This window comes from Cryptotermes secundus, unplaced genomic scaffold (genome assembly GCF_002891405.2).
Source record: "Cryptotermes secundus unplaced genomic scaffold, Csec_1.0 scaffold1555, whole genome shotgun sequence".
Lineage (NCBI taxonomy): Eukaryota > Metazoa > Arthropoda > Insecta > Blattodea > Kalotermitidae > Cryptotermes > Cryptotermes secundus.
This window is the reverse complement of record NW_019732400.1, coordinates 24,223-39,761: the sequence shown is the minus strand read 5'-3', so window position 1 is coordinate 39,761 and position 15,539 is coordinate 24,223. Positions and strand designations below refer to the sequence as shown.

The window sequence follows — 15,539 nt, the reverse complement described above, 5'->3', positions numbered from 1 at the left end:
TATATTCAGGGGGTCTCAGTTTCAATCCTTGTCATCGCCACACAGAACAGAAATAAATTAAATAAAGGGCTGTGAGTGTAATGGCAGTAGTCATGTGAAGATGTAAATAATTTGACCTCCTAAAGCAGCCTTCATTAAAAATATACCTTACACCAGTGATTCTGAGCCTCTTGCATCTCAGAAATTTTGTCACAAGAAAACAGTCACTAGTCCCAAGAAAAACAAAGCTTGGTTATTCCAAAAAGAGTACTTTTATGGTTATGTATGTTCTTATTAATCATTAATGGAAATTCTTAATATTGAGACAAGTTCTGTCCAGCTGACCATCAGTATGATAAATGTGATGCATCAGCTGGTGGAGAAAAGCTGCCTTATACAATATTACAATTGTCACAAACCTTTTAGAGAACTATTTGTTTTAATATGTTATTATGTTGCAGGCATATGAGAAAGGAATAGCATTGTTTAAATGGCCGAATGTTTATGATATATGGAACACATACCTGACAAAGTTCCTGAAACGTTATGGCGGAACAAAGCTTGAAAGAGCAAGAGATCTCTTTGAGCAGTGTCTAGAGAACTGTCCACCAAAATTTGCAAAGGGTGAGTATAACAAATGTGAGCTTGAATGTAATTCTTTGGGTTCTTTAACTTTTATATTCACACCATGGCTCAAGTGGTTAGTCACTGGCTTCGCACCGTGATGGCCCAGGTTCGATTCCAGGTCTGGTCAAGAGGGATTTGTGGTGGACAAAGTGGCGCTGGTGCAGGTTTTCTCCAAGTACTTCAGTTTGCCCTGCCAATCTTCATTCCACCAAATTCTCCATCATCATAATCACCTTCGGCAGGTACAATAGGCCAATCAGTGGCCGACGTACCGAGTGGACCCAGCTTGACTCCACCCCCCACTATGTGAATTAATTAATACACTTTTATATTCATGGTTTAGACTCTTGGCATGACAAGTTGGTACAGCCCAGTCATTGTCAACACATGTGATTATGTAGCTTCACCTCCATGCCCCATATATACATATATTTCATGATCCCTGTATGACATCACATTTCTCTGCTTCAGCACTGTACTTGCTATATGCAAAACTGGAAGAGGAACACGGAATGGCAAGACATGCTATGGCTGTTTATGAGAGAGCAACAAAAGCAGTGTTGCCAGAAGAGATGTAAGGAGGTAAGGAGGATCACTTGCTTCAAGTTCTCTTTATTTTTTCTCTAATGTTTCCACTTTTATTTGGGTCCTGTGACAACCAGCCTCTCCTCCTCAGTTTCCTCCCCTGTTCTTCCTCTTGGGTAGTTTCACTTTGTCCTTAAAATGTGCCCTTAGTACAACATTCTGTTTTTTATTAATTTATCTGGTGCACGCAGTAGCGTAGTTGGATGAGGCGCTATGCTATAAGCCGGAAGGTCATGGATTCGATTCCCGATGATGTCATTGTATTCCTCACCTCTTTAACAGAAATCAGTATCTGGAGTCTTCCTGTGAGGTAAAGGGCAGCTGGCGCTTAAAGGCTAACAACCTCACTGCCATCTATGAGTTGATTGTCTAGGACAGTGGTTTTCAACCTTTCTTGTTCACACCCACAGATATAATTTCTCTTCAACTCTGTACCCCCAAATTCAAGTTATACGCAATCTATAATCTACATCTAAAATAAATAAGTTATGTCCAAAATAATGTATTAAATAATAGTTTCAAATGAGAAAAAGGAGAATCAAGCTATTAGATAACAGTTATATTATTGCCAATTATATAAAAATTAACGAAGGAACAAAGGTATTTTAGCAAAGCAAAATTATATAATTAAATATTTTATCAATATTAATGTGGTTCTTGCCTCTTAATGAGATGCTTGAATTTGTTTCTGGCGTGCCAGCACCTCAATTCACGGACAAATTTTAATTTTATGTACCCTGTAAGATGCCTTCACATACCCCTGGTTGAAGACCATTGGGTTAGATAATGTGGGAGCTCCGATGTCTCAAAACCCTACAGGCCTGCAGGCCCTGCTACAGGGATAGCTTAACCTTATTAATTTATCATTCTTCCAGTGTATTTCTTCATGATCCATATTGTAGCATGTAGAACCGTTGCTACGCAACAACTGCATAATGGGCGGATATACCAGGGCCGTTTCTTGGCAATGCCTAGGTAAGCAGGTTCCCACAGCAGTAGAAGAACTGTGTTTTTTTATGTGGTCTATGCTGAGATGTTATAAACAAGGGATAAGGGTGGACCCAGTCTGATCTCTATGGGAGACTGTGAAGAGAGGACTTGAGCCAGAGACAGAGGAATAGTCATTGTTGGGGCCGTTACCAGGAAACATCTAGTAACAGTGTTATATTTTAGCATCCTGTTACACTGATTCATATCCATGGTTTATGCTGACCGTCTTACAGTGTATACACTTTTTCACCTTATTCTTCACTTCCACACTACGTGTTTCGGCACTTATGTGCCATCTTCAGGTGTCTTTATGCACGTTAAACTGTTGTACTGCATGCCATGATGTCTTCATTCTAAAATGACTAAAACACAACACAGAACACGATACACAAATACATGTAGGAAGAATGCTCACATAAAAGAGGATTGGCGTAATTCGCGTGTTTGAGTGCGAAGTAGGAAGGATCCTGAAAAGTTTTATTATTTAGAATTCATCGTCCTATATGACGAATACAGATTTTAGTCATTTTAGAATAAAGACATTATGGCATGCAGTACAATAGTTTCAGCATAACCATGGACATCTAGTAACAGACTGAGAACACGAAACTGTGTGCTCTGGTGGACTGTACAATGTAGAAATAGCGATAGTGTTATAGTTATTTGTAGTTATGACCTGTAAGTGATCAGTAATCTATTCACCAATCCAAACTCCATCTGTAGTCTCTCACATACTATGTGGCAGCATGTTAATATGGGCATGTAGTAATTTTAAATAGACAGTTTTACTTGAAGATGTTTTTTCATGTATTTCATATTTGCATATTTTAATGAATTTCTTTTTTTTTTTATAATTTTTTTAATACAATGATACCAACAAGTATTGTATATTTCCTATTTAAGAGTCTTTTGTAATGAAAGTACTTTAAAGACAAATCAGTGATACTGTATAAAAATGAATGCTTGAAAAAGAATTTGAAAACCTGAACTGACTGCAGTTATTAAAGTTTGCTGTTTTGTTTCAGCTGTTTAATATTTACATTAAAAAAGCTGCAGAAATTTACGGAGTCCCTAAGACACGGCAGATATATGAGAAGGCGATTGAAGTTCTTACAGAGGAAAATGCACGGGAAATGTGTTTGAGGTTTGCAGAGATGGAGACGAAACTTGGTGAAATTGACAGAGCCCGGGCCATCTACACCCACTGTAGTCAGATGTGTGATCCAAGGGTATGTTACTTTTTGTTCATTTTCTTCACTTCACCTGTGATGATTTAAAGGCGAAGATGAAGGCTGAGTTCCTGAGCTTTGTTTTTCAGTTGAATTTGCTAGATGAAATCTAAAATGTGTTCTGAGGTGAAATTTTATTTCTGTTTACAAATTTAGATTGTTGATTTCAGAATAACTGTTCACAATTGCATTGTTCTTGTATTAATATCAACAGGTGACAGCAGAGTTCTGGCAGACATGGATGGACTTCGAAGTGCGTCATGGGAATGAAGACACAATGAGAGAGATGTTGAGGATTAAACGAAGTGTGCAAGCTACATATAACACTCAGGTATGTGCATTAATGGTATTCCAATTCACATTTTTATTTATGGCAGTAAATTAGTTAGGAATAAAGACTGTAGGAAGGGAAAAGAAAGGCGTGTCTGATCATAATAAAACGGCTATCTGGTGCTGGCTAACCAGTTTCTCCCATATATATTCACATTATAATATTGTGGCGTGTTGTGCAATGGAGGACAACCCCTCACCCCGCCAGCGGTGATGTAACACTTCTGGAGTGTTGCCGTTGCTACGGTAATAACCCAGACAACACCCAGCCTCTCCCCACGGTGATGTAACATGGGATGCCGCCGTTGCTACACAGCCATAAACAACTCCCAACAGCGTTACCAGTAACATCGGCTAGAACGGCGGCAGACAGCAGTGGTTGCGAGAGACGACGGTAATAACAGTGGTAGCTATTACGTGGCAGCTTTCTGTGTTGTCGGGAACGGGGCTAAATAAGGAGCAGCGAAGACTATTCAAGACAGTTATCAATCTAGCCAGCCGAGAGTGATGAGTTAGCCAACAACCAGTCAGTTGAATTCTGGCATTTGCAGTCTAGTATTTGTGATACTGCATATAGCAGTAATTGTGAATCTGTAAGTTGGGTGCTTGTAAGAGCAAATGTGGAATAAAATTCGCTATATCCACTAAGGCGTGAAGTTATTTGTCACGTTATACACCTAACACGTGAAAATATTATTTGTGCTGCATTTTTCTCTGTTGGGAGAGCAGGGCATCAGAATGCGACTTAGCACAGTTGCCTGTGTAACATTACCTGGTAGGGAGAAGATAATGAGAGGAATGGTTGTGCATGAAGTATCAGGAGAAACATCACACAGGAGCTCGCTATATATTTCTGGTATTTCCTCTGCTACATACAGACTTTTGAAATTTAGGACTGAAATAAAATTTGTGACATACTTTACCTGAGAAAGGCCGCACCATAGCTCAAGCGGTTAGTTGCTGGCTTCCCACTGCGGCAACCCGGGTTTGATCCTGTGTCTGGTCAGGTGGGATTTGTGGTAGACAAAGGGGTGCTGGGTCGGGTTTTCTCCGAGTACTTTGGTTTCCCCTCCCAATCTTCATTCCCCCAAATTTTCCATCATTATAATCACCCGGGCCAGGCTACAATAGGCCAGTCAGTGGCCACTATGCCAAGTGGACCCAGTTGGACTCCACCCTCCACCAAGCGAATTAATTATTACCTGAGAAAAGCAGACACCATTTTTAGAGACATATGCTAACAGTCCAGACTTTGTGTCATGTACTAGAAGACACCACAGTCAGTTACCTCACTTAACCTGAAGAAACAAAAGCAGTTTTATTACAGTAATTGAACTGTATTTTCAGAAAGTTGAAGCATCATATCTTGACTAAACATTTGTGTTTCCTGAACAGGTGAACATGATGTCTGCACAAATGTTGTCTGCAGCCAGCAATGTATCAGGAACTGTTGCAGATCTTGCACCAGGAGCTAAGGATGGTATGAGAATGCTGGAAGCTAAAGCTGCACAAATGGCACATCTGGAGAGACCTGGTAAGTAACTGTAGACCAGGCACGTCCAACTTGAAACAGGTTTTGATCGACTTTTTAGTGTCAAAACTGCCAGTGATCTACCCCCCCCTCCTATCGTCGTACCTCGCTTTAAGCAAAAATATTGGTAAGAATAACATGACACACGATGTTTGTTGCAAAAGCAATATACATGGAAAGTACAGACTACTTTAACACGTATTTTCCCTTCAAAATCCGAATATAATCATATTATATTACAAGTGAATTTACATGCTTTTCACGTATAATTTCCGTATAGGCCTATGAGATTGACCAAAAATCGTCCTGCAAACGACGCGTTGGACATGCCTGCTGTAGACCATATATTCATTGCAATGAAATCCTGAGTGTTTGAGACTGTATGAATGAATGTGTTATACTTATTATCTACATAAATACTTTCGTTGGTAGTGTAAATTTACTTTGTGATATCTGTACAAAAAGAACTACAGGAACTTTTTACATTTTACTGGAATTCAACCTGACGGTAAATTAAGTTGATCTCAGTAAACTGCTACATGCAGTTTGAAGCTTGACAAGTATTGTCCCAGTCCACTAATATTATGGGTGTTTGTTTGGTTTTGCAGCTCAGCAGCAACCTAAAGGTGGCAACATATTGTTTGTGCGTGGAGAGACGCAGGGTCAGGACAGAGATGGAACTGACACAACTCAAGTCATCAATCCTGATGAGATCAACATTGACTGTGATGAAGAGGATGAAGATGAAGATGATGATAGTGAGGATACACTGTAAATTTAAAGTAAAGAAACAAAACAAACTCGTGGTTTGAGTCTGCAAGCAAAATATACGAACCAAGCGACTGCCGCCTGTCGGCGAAGTTAGTGCCAACTTTAGCGGATAGAGGGTGTCGCATGTTCAGTGCAGTGATCCCCACGGCCATTAATCTCAGTTTTTTAGTCCGAAGCCACTATTTCCTTGAAGTAGCTCCTCAGTTATCCTCACAAGGCTGAGTAGACCCCATTCCAGACCCACTTCTCAAAAAATCTGGTAGTGCCGTGAATCGAACCCGGGACCTCTGGCTCTGTAGGCAGGAATTTTGACCACTAGACCACAGAGAATTTCTAAAGATCATTTGTAGGATGTAGAATTTGCTTTCTTAATATTTACGTTTTTTCATTTCTGATAGCTGAATCTGAAGTTAATATATAATTTTCAGACAATTATTCTTTTATCAGATTCTTCATTGGCTCTGTTTATCAGTGGTAACAGATTAGAAAAAGTGTTATAGAACATTGTCAGAACCCTTTAGAATCTACAAGAACTATTGTGTTTACTTTAGTCTGATACAAGGCATAACTCCCCATTCCAACATCCATTCATTGAAAAATAAGGAAACTGTAAGTTATTTCCTCCAAAATCTGGAACTCAAAAGCTACCTGTATCACAGGAAATCCATAGTTACCGGAAAGACATCTACAGAGTTTTCAAAACATCTTGAATTACTAGTATACAGAACTCACAAGTTCATTCTTAAGACCTGCTGCAGTAAGCACTTTTAATGAACTTCTGTTATCAAACCAGGTACATAAAATGTATACAGAAGTATGCAGTCTACACAACAATATTCTGTATTTAAAAAAAAGTAGACACTCTCATATCAACATTTGTTTTTATGGTCGCAACATGTTTCGACCCTTGTACTGGGTCATCATCAAGAGTACAATGATAGCAGACTCAGTTGTTAAGTTGCATCTAATTCTTCAATAAGGATTCTTATTGTGCACTTGAGTGTTTTTAAATGGATATATTGAGTCGTTCAGTTACAATTTTTAAATACTCAGGTAATAAAATTTAAAAATTAGAGACTAAAGATTAAAACATAAAAATTAAAATTGTACTAAAATGGAAATGAAGTATTTTGCGATAAATCTCTTTAAAACTTTGTGGCCGCTGTGTGTTGACGTGATTTTCTGGTGGTAGGAGCGACAGTAGTGTGGGATGCCTGCGTATCGGGATCTTCTCACATAAGTTAGGTCGTGTGGTCTTGACCTTACTGTCATCTTGTGGAGCTTATGCTCGTTATTCTGTGTCACCCAACAGGGTGTTTATCTGGACTGATGTATATTTGATTTTCTTATGATGATATATGCCTGTGTTGATGTTGCTGTGTTGTAGCGGTATACTGTAAGGTTCGAAATGTAGTATCTACTTTGTTTTAAATACAGAATATTGTGTAGACTGCAGACTTTTGTATACATTTTGTGTACCTTGTTTATGACACACAACAGGATGCATGCTATTTAAAGATTTCTGTTATCTTTCCAGATTTTCCAGTACAAAAACAGCCAATTCCCCAGGAAGTATTTGGAAGTCTGAAGAAACCACATGAAGATGATGATGATGATGATGATGATGATTGAAATTGGCACCATGTGTCGCTTGACTCTCAAATAAATACAGACAGGGGAAGAATGTTCATATACTAAATGGGTTGTTAATGTGTTACAGTATAATTTCATATACTGCTGAGTTTCATACATATTTTAATGTTAACTTATTTTCATACATTAGAAAAATCTCTGAAACTGAGCAAATGACAGTAATTGTCACCAAAAGAGTATGGTGATCAGTAATGTTAAACAGTTTCAGTCATGTGACATTTTATAGTGGCAGTTGCTAATCTGCAAGTGTAAACGTGTTTTGTGTAACTGAAATATAAAAGACACTGAACCAGTGACATGACAGCGCCTTCTGATATTCCATACCCTTCACAAGTCATAAACTGTTTTCTTGTATTCCAGCAGCATCATCATCTTCAGGAGTTTTGCATGAATATTATTCAGAATTTATGGACTGAACAATATAAGAAAGGTCCCTTCTATATGATACCTCTTGCTGCTGTAATGAAATGTAATGAGTTGGACACTGTATTTGTAACATTTGATGACAGTTGAGCCTGTGATGTTATTGACGTTACATCCTTTTGGATTCCACCAAACATTATGAGTTCTCCTTTGCCTGCAATCAATGTGTAAAGAATTTTTTCTTCTGGTTCACCATTCAAAGCACTGCAAGGCTTTGTAGGAAGCCATTCCACATAGCAGTCATCAGTTAAAACATGTGATATATCCAGAACAAACATAGTCATGGCATTTTTTGTCGCCTGAGATTTAGAAGGTGATGGACTTGGCAACACATTTATGTTATTGGCACTTGCTGGATCAAGTCTAGCTGCAGTGGGTATATTGCTTGTAGGAATGTTGCTGCTACCACTACTGCCAGTTCTTGACAGATTGCGTATCCTTTCCTCCATGCGTCTTAAGGATTCCGGCTGGCGTTGGCGATTCTTGGAGACATTAGGTTTCACTGCTGGAGATGGATCAAGAAATGCTGCCATACCTAAACTACCTGGCCCTGAATTTTCAGGATCATTGAAGGGTGATGTTATCAAAGATTTTGGTGGACAATTAAGTTGATTTGTTCTGCCCTGGTTATTAAGTGGGTGATGGTGTTCGTGAGAAGGTTGACTACAGGATGGGCCTGGTACTTCATCAATTTCTTCCCCACTGCTAGAACTTGTAGATGTCCCAGCTTGCTGACCACTTCCTGCTGTTGTAGACCTGGGACCTAGGATTCCACGACGCCCATTGACATTAAGATCCCTATCTGCTGGCCGAGCCTCAACCAACCCCTCTGATGCCCTAAAAGAAACAGTATGCACACTATACAGTGAGTGACAGGTATTTAAGTATCCATATTGAATTTTCAGACATATGTTTCGTAATGTTTTTCAGATGAGAAAATTACAATGGAATTTTGTATTCTAATGCCAGTCTTCAGCAGTTAAGATGATTAAGATTTAGCAGAGAAAGGTGGGAAAACTACTACTACAGTTGTAAGATTTGAGGCTTTCACGGCGGTGACTATGAAGAAAGCAGTCTTCTGGGATTTGGCACCATGTATATGTGGTGTTAACCGACGTTTTGGAGGAACTTATCGCCTCCATCTTCAGGGTAGAAGAAAAAATATATAAGAAATCTGCAAGCAAAGAGACCGTGAGAACCGGTAAAAGCAGACTGCTTATACCCTGAAGATGGAGGCGATACGTTCCTCCGAAACTTCGGTTAACACCACATATACGCGGTGCCAAATCCCAGAAGACTGCTTTCTTCATACTACTACAGTTCATAACAGCATGTGAAACCCATGCTCCAGGCTTCTCTGTTACTACATTATGCTAGAAATTAATGTTCACAAGGAGGCACTATGGTACAAGCCAGAAGGTCGCGTGTTTGATTCCTGATGAGGTTACTGGATTTTTTAATTGACCTAATCCTTCCAGCCACACTGTGGCCTTGGGGTTGCCTCAGCCTCTAACAGAAATGAGTACCAGGAATCTTCCTTGGGGGTAAAGGGCTGTCGGCACATAAAGCTGACCTCACTGCCCTCTTTGAGGCAAATGTGTAGAAAGCGTGGGAATCTCGATGTCTCACCAAATATGAGCCTCCATGGCCTGTTACAGGAATATAGCTTTACCTTTTAATGTTCACAATTAGTCTTCCCTTTTTTTAAAACACGAGCAGCATGACAATATTATGAAGTATGTTATTTTATCAACCAAGTCATGCAGATACTAAAGACAAAGAAACTCCACGGCCGGTAGTCCACAAGTGAACTAGACTGACCAAGCGACCGCCACTTCTCGGCGAAATTAGCCCCGACTTAGCAGATATAAGGTGTTGCCTGGTCAGCGCAACGGATCCCCACTGCCATTAATCTAGGTTTTCTAGACCGGAGACACTATTTCCTTGAAATAGCTCCTCAATTATCCCCACAAGGCTGAGAGGACCCCGTTCCAGACCAACTACTTCTCAGAAAATCTGGTAGCACCGGGAATCGAACCCCGGACCTCTGGATGTGTAGCCAGGAACTCTGACTACCAGACCACAGAGGCGGTCATGCAGATACTAGTAACTTTAAGTAACTGCAGTATTTCCCCTCTAGTTGGCATACTCAAATAGGAGAAAAAAATAATGATATGAAAATCAAGGCAAGCCACAACAGAGATATGCATGCGGGAGAAGTGGATGAGGAATTACACGCTGGATAAAAATAACCATAGCAGAGACCCAGTAGTTTATTGGAAATTATCAGTGATAATAGGAAACACCGGTACTTGATTATTTACTAATAGTGATAGGAAGCTAGTATTTGTGTAAATACGGTTATACTTTCCTGGGTATGCCTCTGCTGTCATCTATGTGGATCAGTTTATGAGTTATGATTTGTAAAACATATTTTAAAAAGTGGTTCCTTTCTCTCGCAGAGAAACCAAATTAGTTTCATGAATGTCAAAGTTTGTCATACATGTTACTTTACAGTCACAGAACTGCCCTGCTGTTTCTTAGAAATCATGACAAAAATATATTTTGATCTAACTCCAGGGAGCGGAGTTCTAGAGTAACTCATAGATGTTCAGCTTATTAAGAAATTCCCTGCCTTTATGGAACCGGAAAGTTAGTTACTGTGCTCACAAGAACCTGCTACTGGATCCTAACTGAAGTCAGTTTAATCTAATTCAAGCCACCCTGAAACCCTATTCATTTTAGTGTTACCTTCCCATTTACACACAAGTCATCCAATTGATCTTTTCCCTACAAGTTTTCCAACTAAATGCTTGTATGCATACTTTCATCATTCTGCTGTTGCTTCCTCTTAGGTCCAAATATTCTTCTGTATTTCAGCATCCTGTTGCAATTGTTCACATTAGCATTCATTTGTCTATAATCCGTCCACATTACAACACTTTTTATTTTTCACTTTAATACACACTCTAACACTACATGTTTCGGCCTCAAACGGCCATCTTCAGTTTCCGCCCACCCCCCAGATATTCCATTAAGATTATGTCAAAACTGCTACACCGTTTCACTGTTCTAATTCATTTTAAAAGCCACGCACTGTGGTCTTCTTTTTAATTAAAATGAGATAAAATTCTTTTATCGTTTGTTACTTATTGTTTTACTTCACTCAGGGTGTCTTCATTTCCGTAAAATATAAGATGTTTTCCTTGGCAGCTTGTTCCTCACGTTAGTTATTTGCTCCTGGTTTCTGTTTCTTCCTCGACGTGTGGTGTTGTCTTTACTAGTGCTAGTTGTAAGTTGGACGGATTATAGACAAATGGACCAAATATTCTCCTCAGCACTCTGTTTCCAGTATCCTCAATCTGTGCTCTTCCCTTATAATAAGAGACCTTGTTTCAAAATTGTATTTTCATTCAACATTATTTTTCAGTTCTTTTAAAGAGCAGTGAACTTAATCCGTAAACTATGAATTTTTCTTCACATATCTAGTTGCAAAGAAACCAGCTTTTCATTACTGAATGCAATTCCCTGCAAGAGGTCTGTTGCAAAATTTAAACTTGGACTGCAAATAAAAAACAGCCTCCTATTAACAACATCTGCTGGTACATCTTCCTCTCGAGGCGGAACCCAGACATATGGAGTATTCCACTGTACATTGTAGGTAAATGTGGAGGCACTTGATACAGGATTTCGTCTGAAGATGACTACCCATTGGCCAATCTACAACATATTGCACCAACTGTTGGTAACAGCTTTGTTTTAATCTCCTGACCTTTCTCACTAGGGCCTCATAATAAGTGCTGATACACTAAAATAGTAATACAAATAATGATACATATAATTAAAAAACACATAAGCGAGAAGCAGTACTATAATATGTAGTGACCGTTTTCTTCAGTTACATAGTTAGCACCAAAACTTCTCTTAACCGGTTGCAGTACACTTAACACAAATCTCTTGAGAATGTCTTCTAATTAGTTCACTAAGTCCTTTATGAGTATATCAGGAAACTGTTCTGGCATTTTTATATGCTACGTAGCCATTATAAGAATTAGCAAAAAACAGTCACATCTAGTTTTACAAATGAAGCGACAGTAATGACAGCCAAAATACTGGGCTCACAGGTTACAAAACACTGAGAATCCCCTTCTATCCTCTTTATTCTTGTTCCTCCCATAAGAGTAGACAGTTGTCCTGTCTGCATTATGACCAGAACATTCTTGAAGTATAGCACCCAGAAAACTGTGGTTTCAAGGCAAGGGGAGGACAGTCTTAGTGAGTCAGGATGGCTACCGTGGATGTGTGTCAGGGCAGACATGGAATACTGCATGCAGTGAATCACAACTTAGTTCAGCAGAAGACGGAACAAAAGGACAGTGCAGTGGCATATGCTGAAATAACAGTAGACAAGAAAGAAGTGACCTCAACATCCTAAGTGACTTCTGACAATGAGACAGTAACTGTTCAGAACAGGATGAATGTTACAGCATATTACAGTCTGACTGTATTTATAGTACATATGTTTAAATGTTTTAGAATATGCCGTTAGGAAGGCCCAGGAAAACCAGGTGGGACTGAAATTAAACAGGACACATCAGCTGTTAGTTAGTTAGTTATTGGAGAGGGTGGGTTATCCCATGCACTGTGACCAGTTTGATCTATTGTCCTTCCCTCTATGATATTCTACCAGTCTCTATACACTACTGATATTGGTGCATACCATCTGTCCCGACCAAGCCAGCAAGTTCTCTACTGGCTTGGCGGTATCTATAATGCTTCACCCATCTATCAGAGGCATTAGAGACTACTGTTGGGTGGGAAACATCCTTGAATTTGGCTCAGTGACCTCCTTTGGAGATATGAGGTTCTTTTACATGCCGTAAAGCTACGTCACGGAACACATGGCTTAGCGTCCCTCCCGGAGGACTTGTTCCCTGAATTTTTCCACCCTTAAAAATTCGACAACCTCCACCGGGTTTGAACCCACGTACCACGAGTCATGAGGTGGGAACGTTACCTCTAGTCTACGGAGGCCGCTCATCAGCTGTTGGTCTATGCCGATGATGTAAATCAACTGGGTGATAATATAGATACAATAAAGAGGAACGCACAAACCTTACTTGCTGTCTCGTCACCAAAATGCAGGGCAATATCATGACATAACGATTGGAAACAGATGTTTTGAAAATGTGGCACAGTTCAGATATTTGGGAAGGACAATAACAAATCAAAACCTGGTTCAGGAGGAAATTAAGAGGAGACTGAACTCGGGTAATTCTTGCTACCATTCAGTCCAGAAGCTCTTGTCTTCTCGTCTGCTGTCCAAAAACATAAATATTAGAATACGCAGAGCTACAATTTTTGCCCCTTGTTCTGTATGAGTGTGAAACTTGGTCTCTGACATTAAGGGAGGAACATAGACTGAGGGTGTTTGGGAACAGGGTGTTGATAATATTTGGACTGAAGTGAGATGAGGTGACAGGAGGTTGGAGAAAACTGCATACTGAGCTTTATAACTTGTACTCTTCTCCAAGTATAATTAGAATGACCAAATCAAGAAGGATGAGATGGGCAGGTCATGTAGCACGAATGCGGAAGAAGCGGAATACATATAGGATATTCGTGGGAAAGCCAGAGGGAAAGAGACCACTGTGAAGACCAAGGCATAGGTGGGTGGACAATATTATAATGGATCTTATAGAGATAGGATGGGATGCTATGGATTGGGTTGATGTGGCTCAGGAAAGGGACCAGTGGAGGGCTTTTGTGAACACGGTAATGAACCTTTGGGTTCCATAAAATGCTTGGAAATTCTTGAGTAGCTGCAGATTTGGTTGTCTGGTATGACGGTATTTTTTTTTTATTGCTAGTGGGGTGGGACTAAGTCCACTGTACTGCGGCCATTTCTGGCCTATTGTACCAGCCCCAGATGATAGGTGAGGGTGATTGTGGAGCAATTGGTGGAATGAAGATTGGCAAGGGAAACCAAAGTACTCGGAGAAAACCCGCCCCAGCGCACCTTGTCTCCCACAAATCCCACTTGACCAGACCCGGGATCAAGCCCGGGCCGCCGCAGTGGGAAGCCAGCGACAAACCGCTTGAGCTATGGCGCGGCCTCATATGACAGTAAATCCACAATTTGTTATAAAAGAAAAAAATTAATGATGCCCGAAGTAAAGTCAAGTTTACCGCTACTTGTTGTAGAAGACTGATAATAGATGGCATCGCAATGTACATTTATCGTATGTATTTATTGACCTTCTTGATTGTGTTGTAATGCAGTTATATATTTTTTGACATTAAATGTTAACTATCTATCTGCGTACCACCCACACGTGACAGTATTTTACATTTCAGATACTAATATTGGAGTCTTTCAGTATTATCTTTTCTCACGTTAGGTCAAGTATGCTTGACCTTCTAACAACCATGAATGCATAGTGATGTTGGAACGCATGCGCTGTGCATTTTGTGTAATATGAAGGTCGAAAAAGCGCATTGCAGATTATGTTTTCATGGGAATCTGTATAATTGCCTGTGGCATAGGAAATAATTTTTAATTAACACTTTATTATATGAGCGTGTTGGGTCTACAACATTACACTACAAATATTTTAATATAATTTGATGCAGTATATGCAAATATCTATCAAACAAAATTTTATACTAATTTCTTTCGTTGTGCACGATGGAGCCAATAATTAGGTCAATTTTAAAACGCCAATTTGTGTTATTCATGAAAGAATTCACAGAAATCATTAATACCAGAATTTCAGAACATATATTGTGCAGATGGGATAGTACACTGGCCACTCACCCAAGGCTTAATGCAGAAATGTGAACAGACTTTGACAATGAAGAAAGCAGTCTTCTGGGATTTGGCACCATGTATCTGTGGTGTTAACCGACGTTAACCGACTTTGACAACATTGGAACAGCTGATTCTGGGGAGCGGGAGCGCCAACAACATGATAGTAATTAAAATAGTCAATTAATGAAAAATAACTTTTCTTACATTTCTAACACTTTCACTCATCATGAAATAGCATCTTATGAAATTCAAGCATTAATTCATTTTCTATATTTGGATTTTATATCTGGTCAGGATTTATATAATTTAATATGTTTGTCGTGGTATGGTGCAAAAAAGTCAGAAAGTAATGCGATAAATATGTAAGTTTTTATGTTGAATGTTCATTAAAATGTTCGTTCGTTGACAAATGTCTCAATGAAACCGTGATTAGTTATTATTTTCGAAATTTGTATGGTGCTTTTGGTTTTCTTTTCTTGTTGTTTGTATATATACGTATGTGAGTCAAATGAAAACCGTAAACCTGAGATAAAAATTCGAAATATCGCGCCATTGTCCTATATGTTGGCAGACATGTTAGCAATGCTATAAAGAGTATCCTATAGGTGGC

At 39.4% G+C, this 15,539-nt stretch overlaps 1 protein-coding gene across 1 annotated transcript in view; it reads left to right on the top strand.

Annotated features, from left to right (window-relative positions):
* The window catches only part of LOC111867714 (pre-mRNA-splicing factor syf1 homolog), a 22,038-nt gene extending 13,760 nt beyond the window's left edge, over positions 1 to 8,278 (top strand). Inside the window, exons 10-16 of the mRNA XM_033752788.1 lie at positions 428 to 603; positions 1,078 to 1,179; positions 3,199 to 3,410; positions 3,625 to 3,741; positions 5,136 to 5,274; positions 5,880 to 6,029; positions 7,580 to 8,278. Coding sequence (XP_033608679.1) covers positions 428 to 603; positions 1,078 to 1,179; positions 3,199 to 3,410; positions 3,625 to 3,741; positions 5,136 to 5,274; positions 5,880 to 6,029; positions 7,580 to 7,674 — 991 coding nt within the window. The 3' untranslated portion in view covers positions 7,675 to 8,278. The remainder of the gene's footprint in view (positions 1 to 427; positions 604 to 1,077; positions 1,180 to 3,198; positions 3,411 to 3,624; positions 3,742 to 5,135; positions 5,275 to 5,879; positions 6,030 to 7,579) is intronic.
* Positions 8,279 to 15,539: the final 7,261 nt, after the last annotated feature.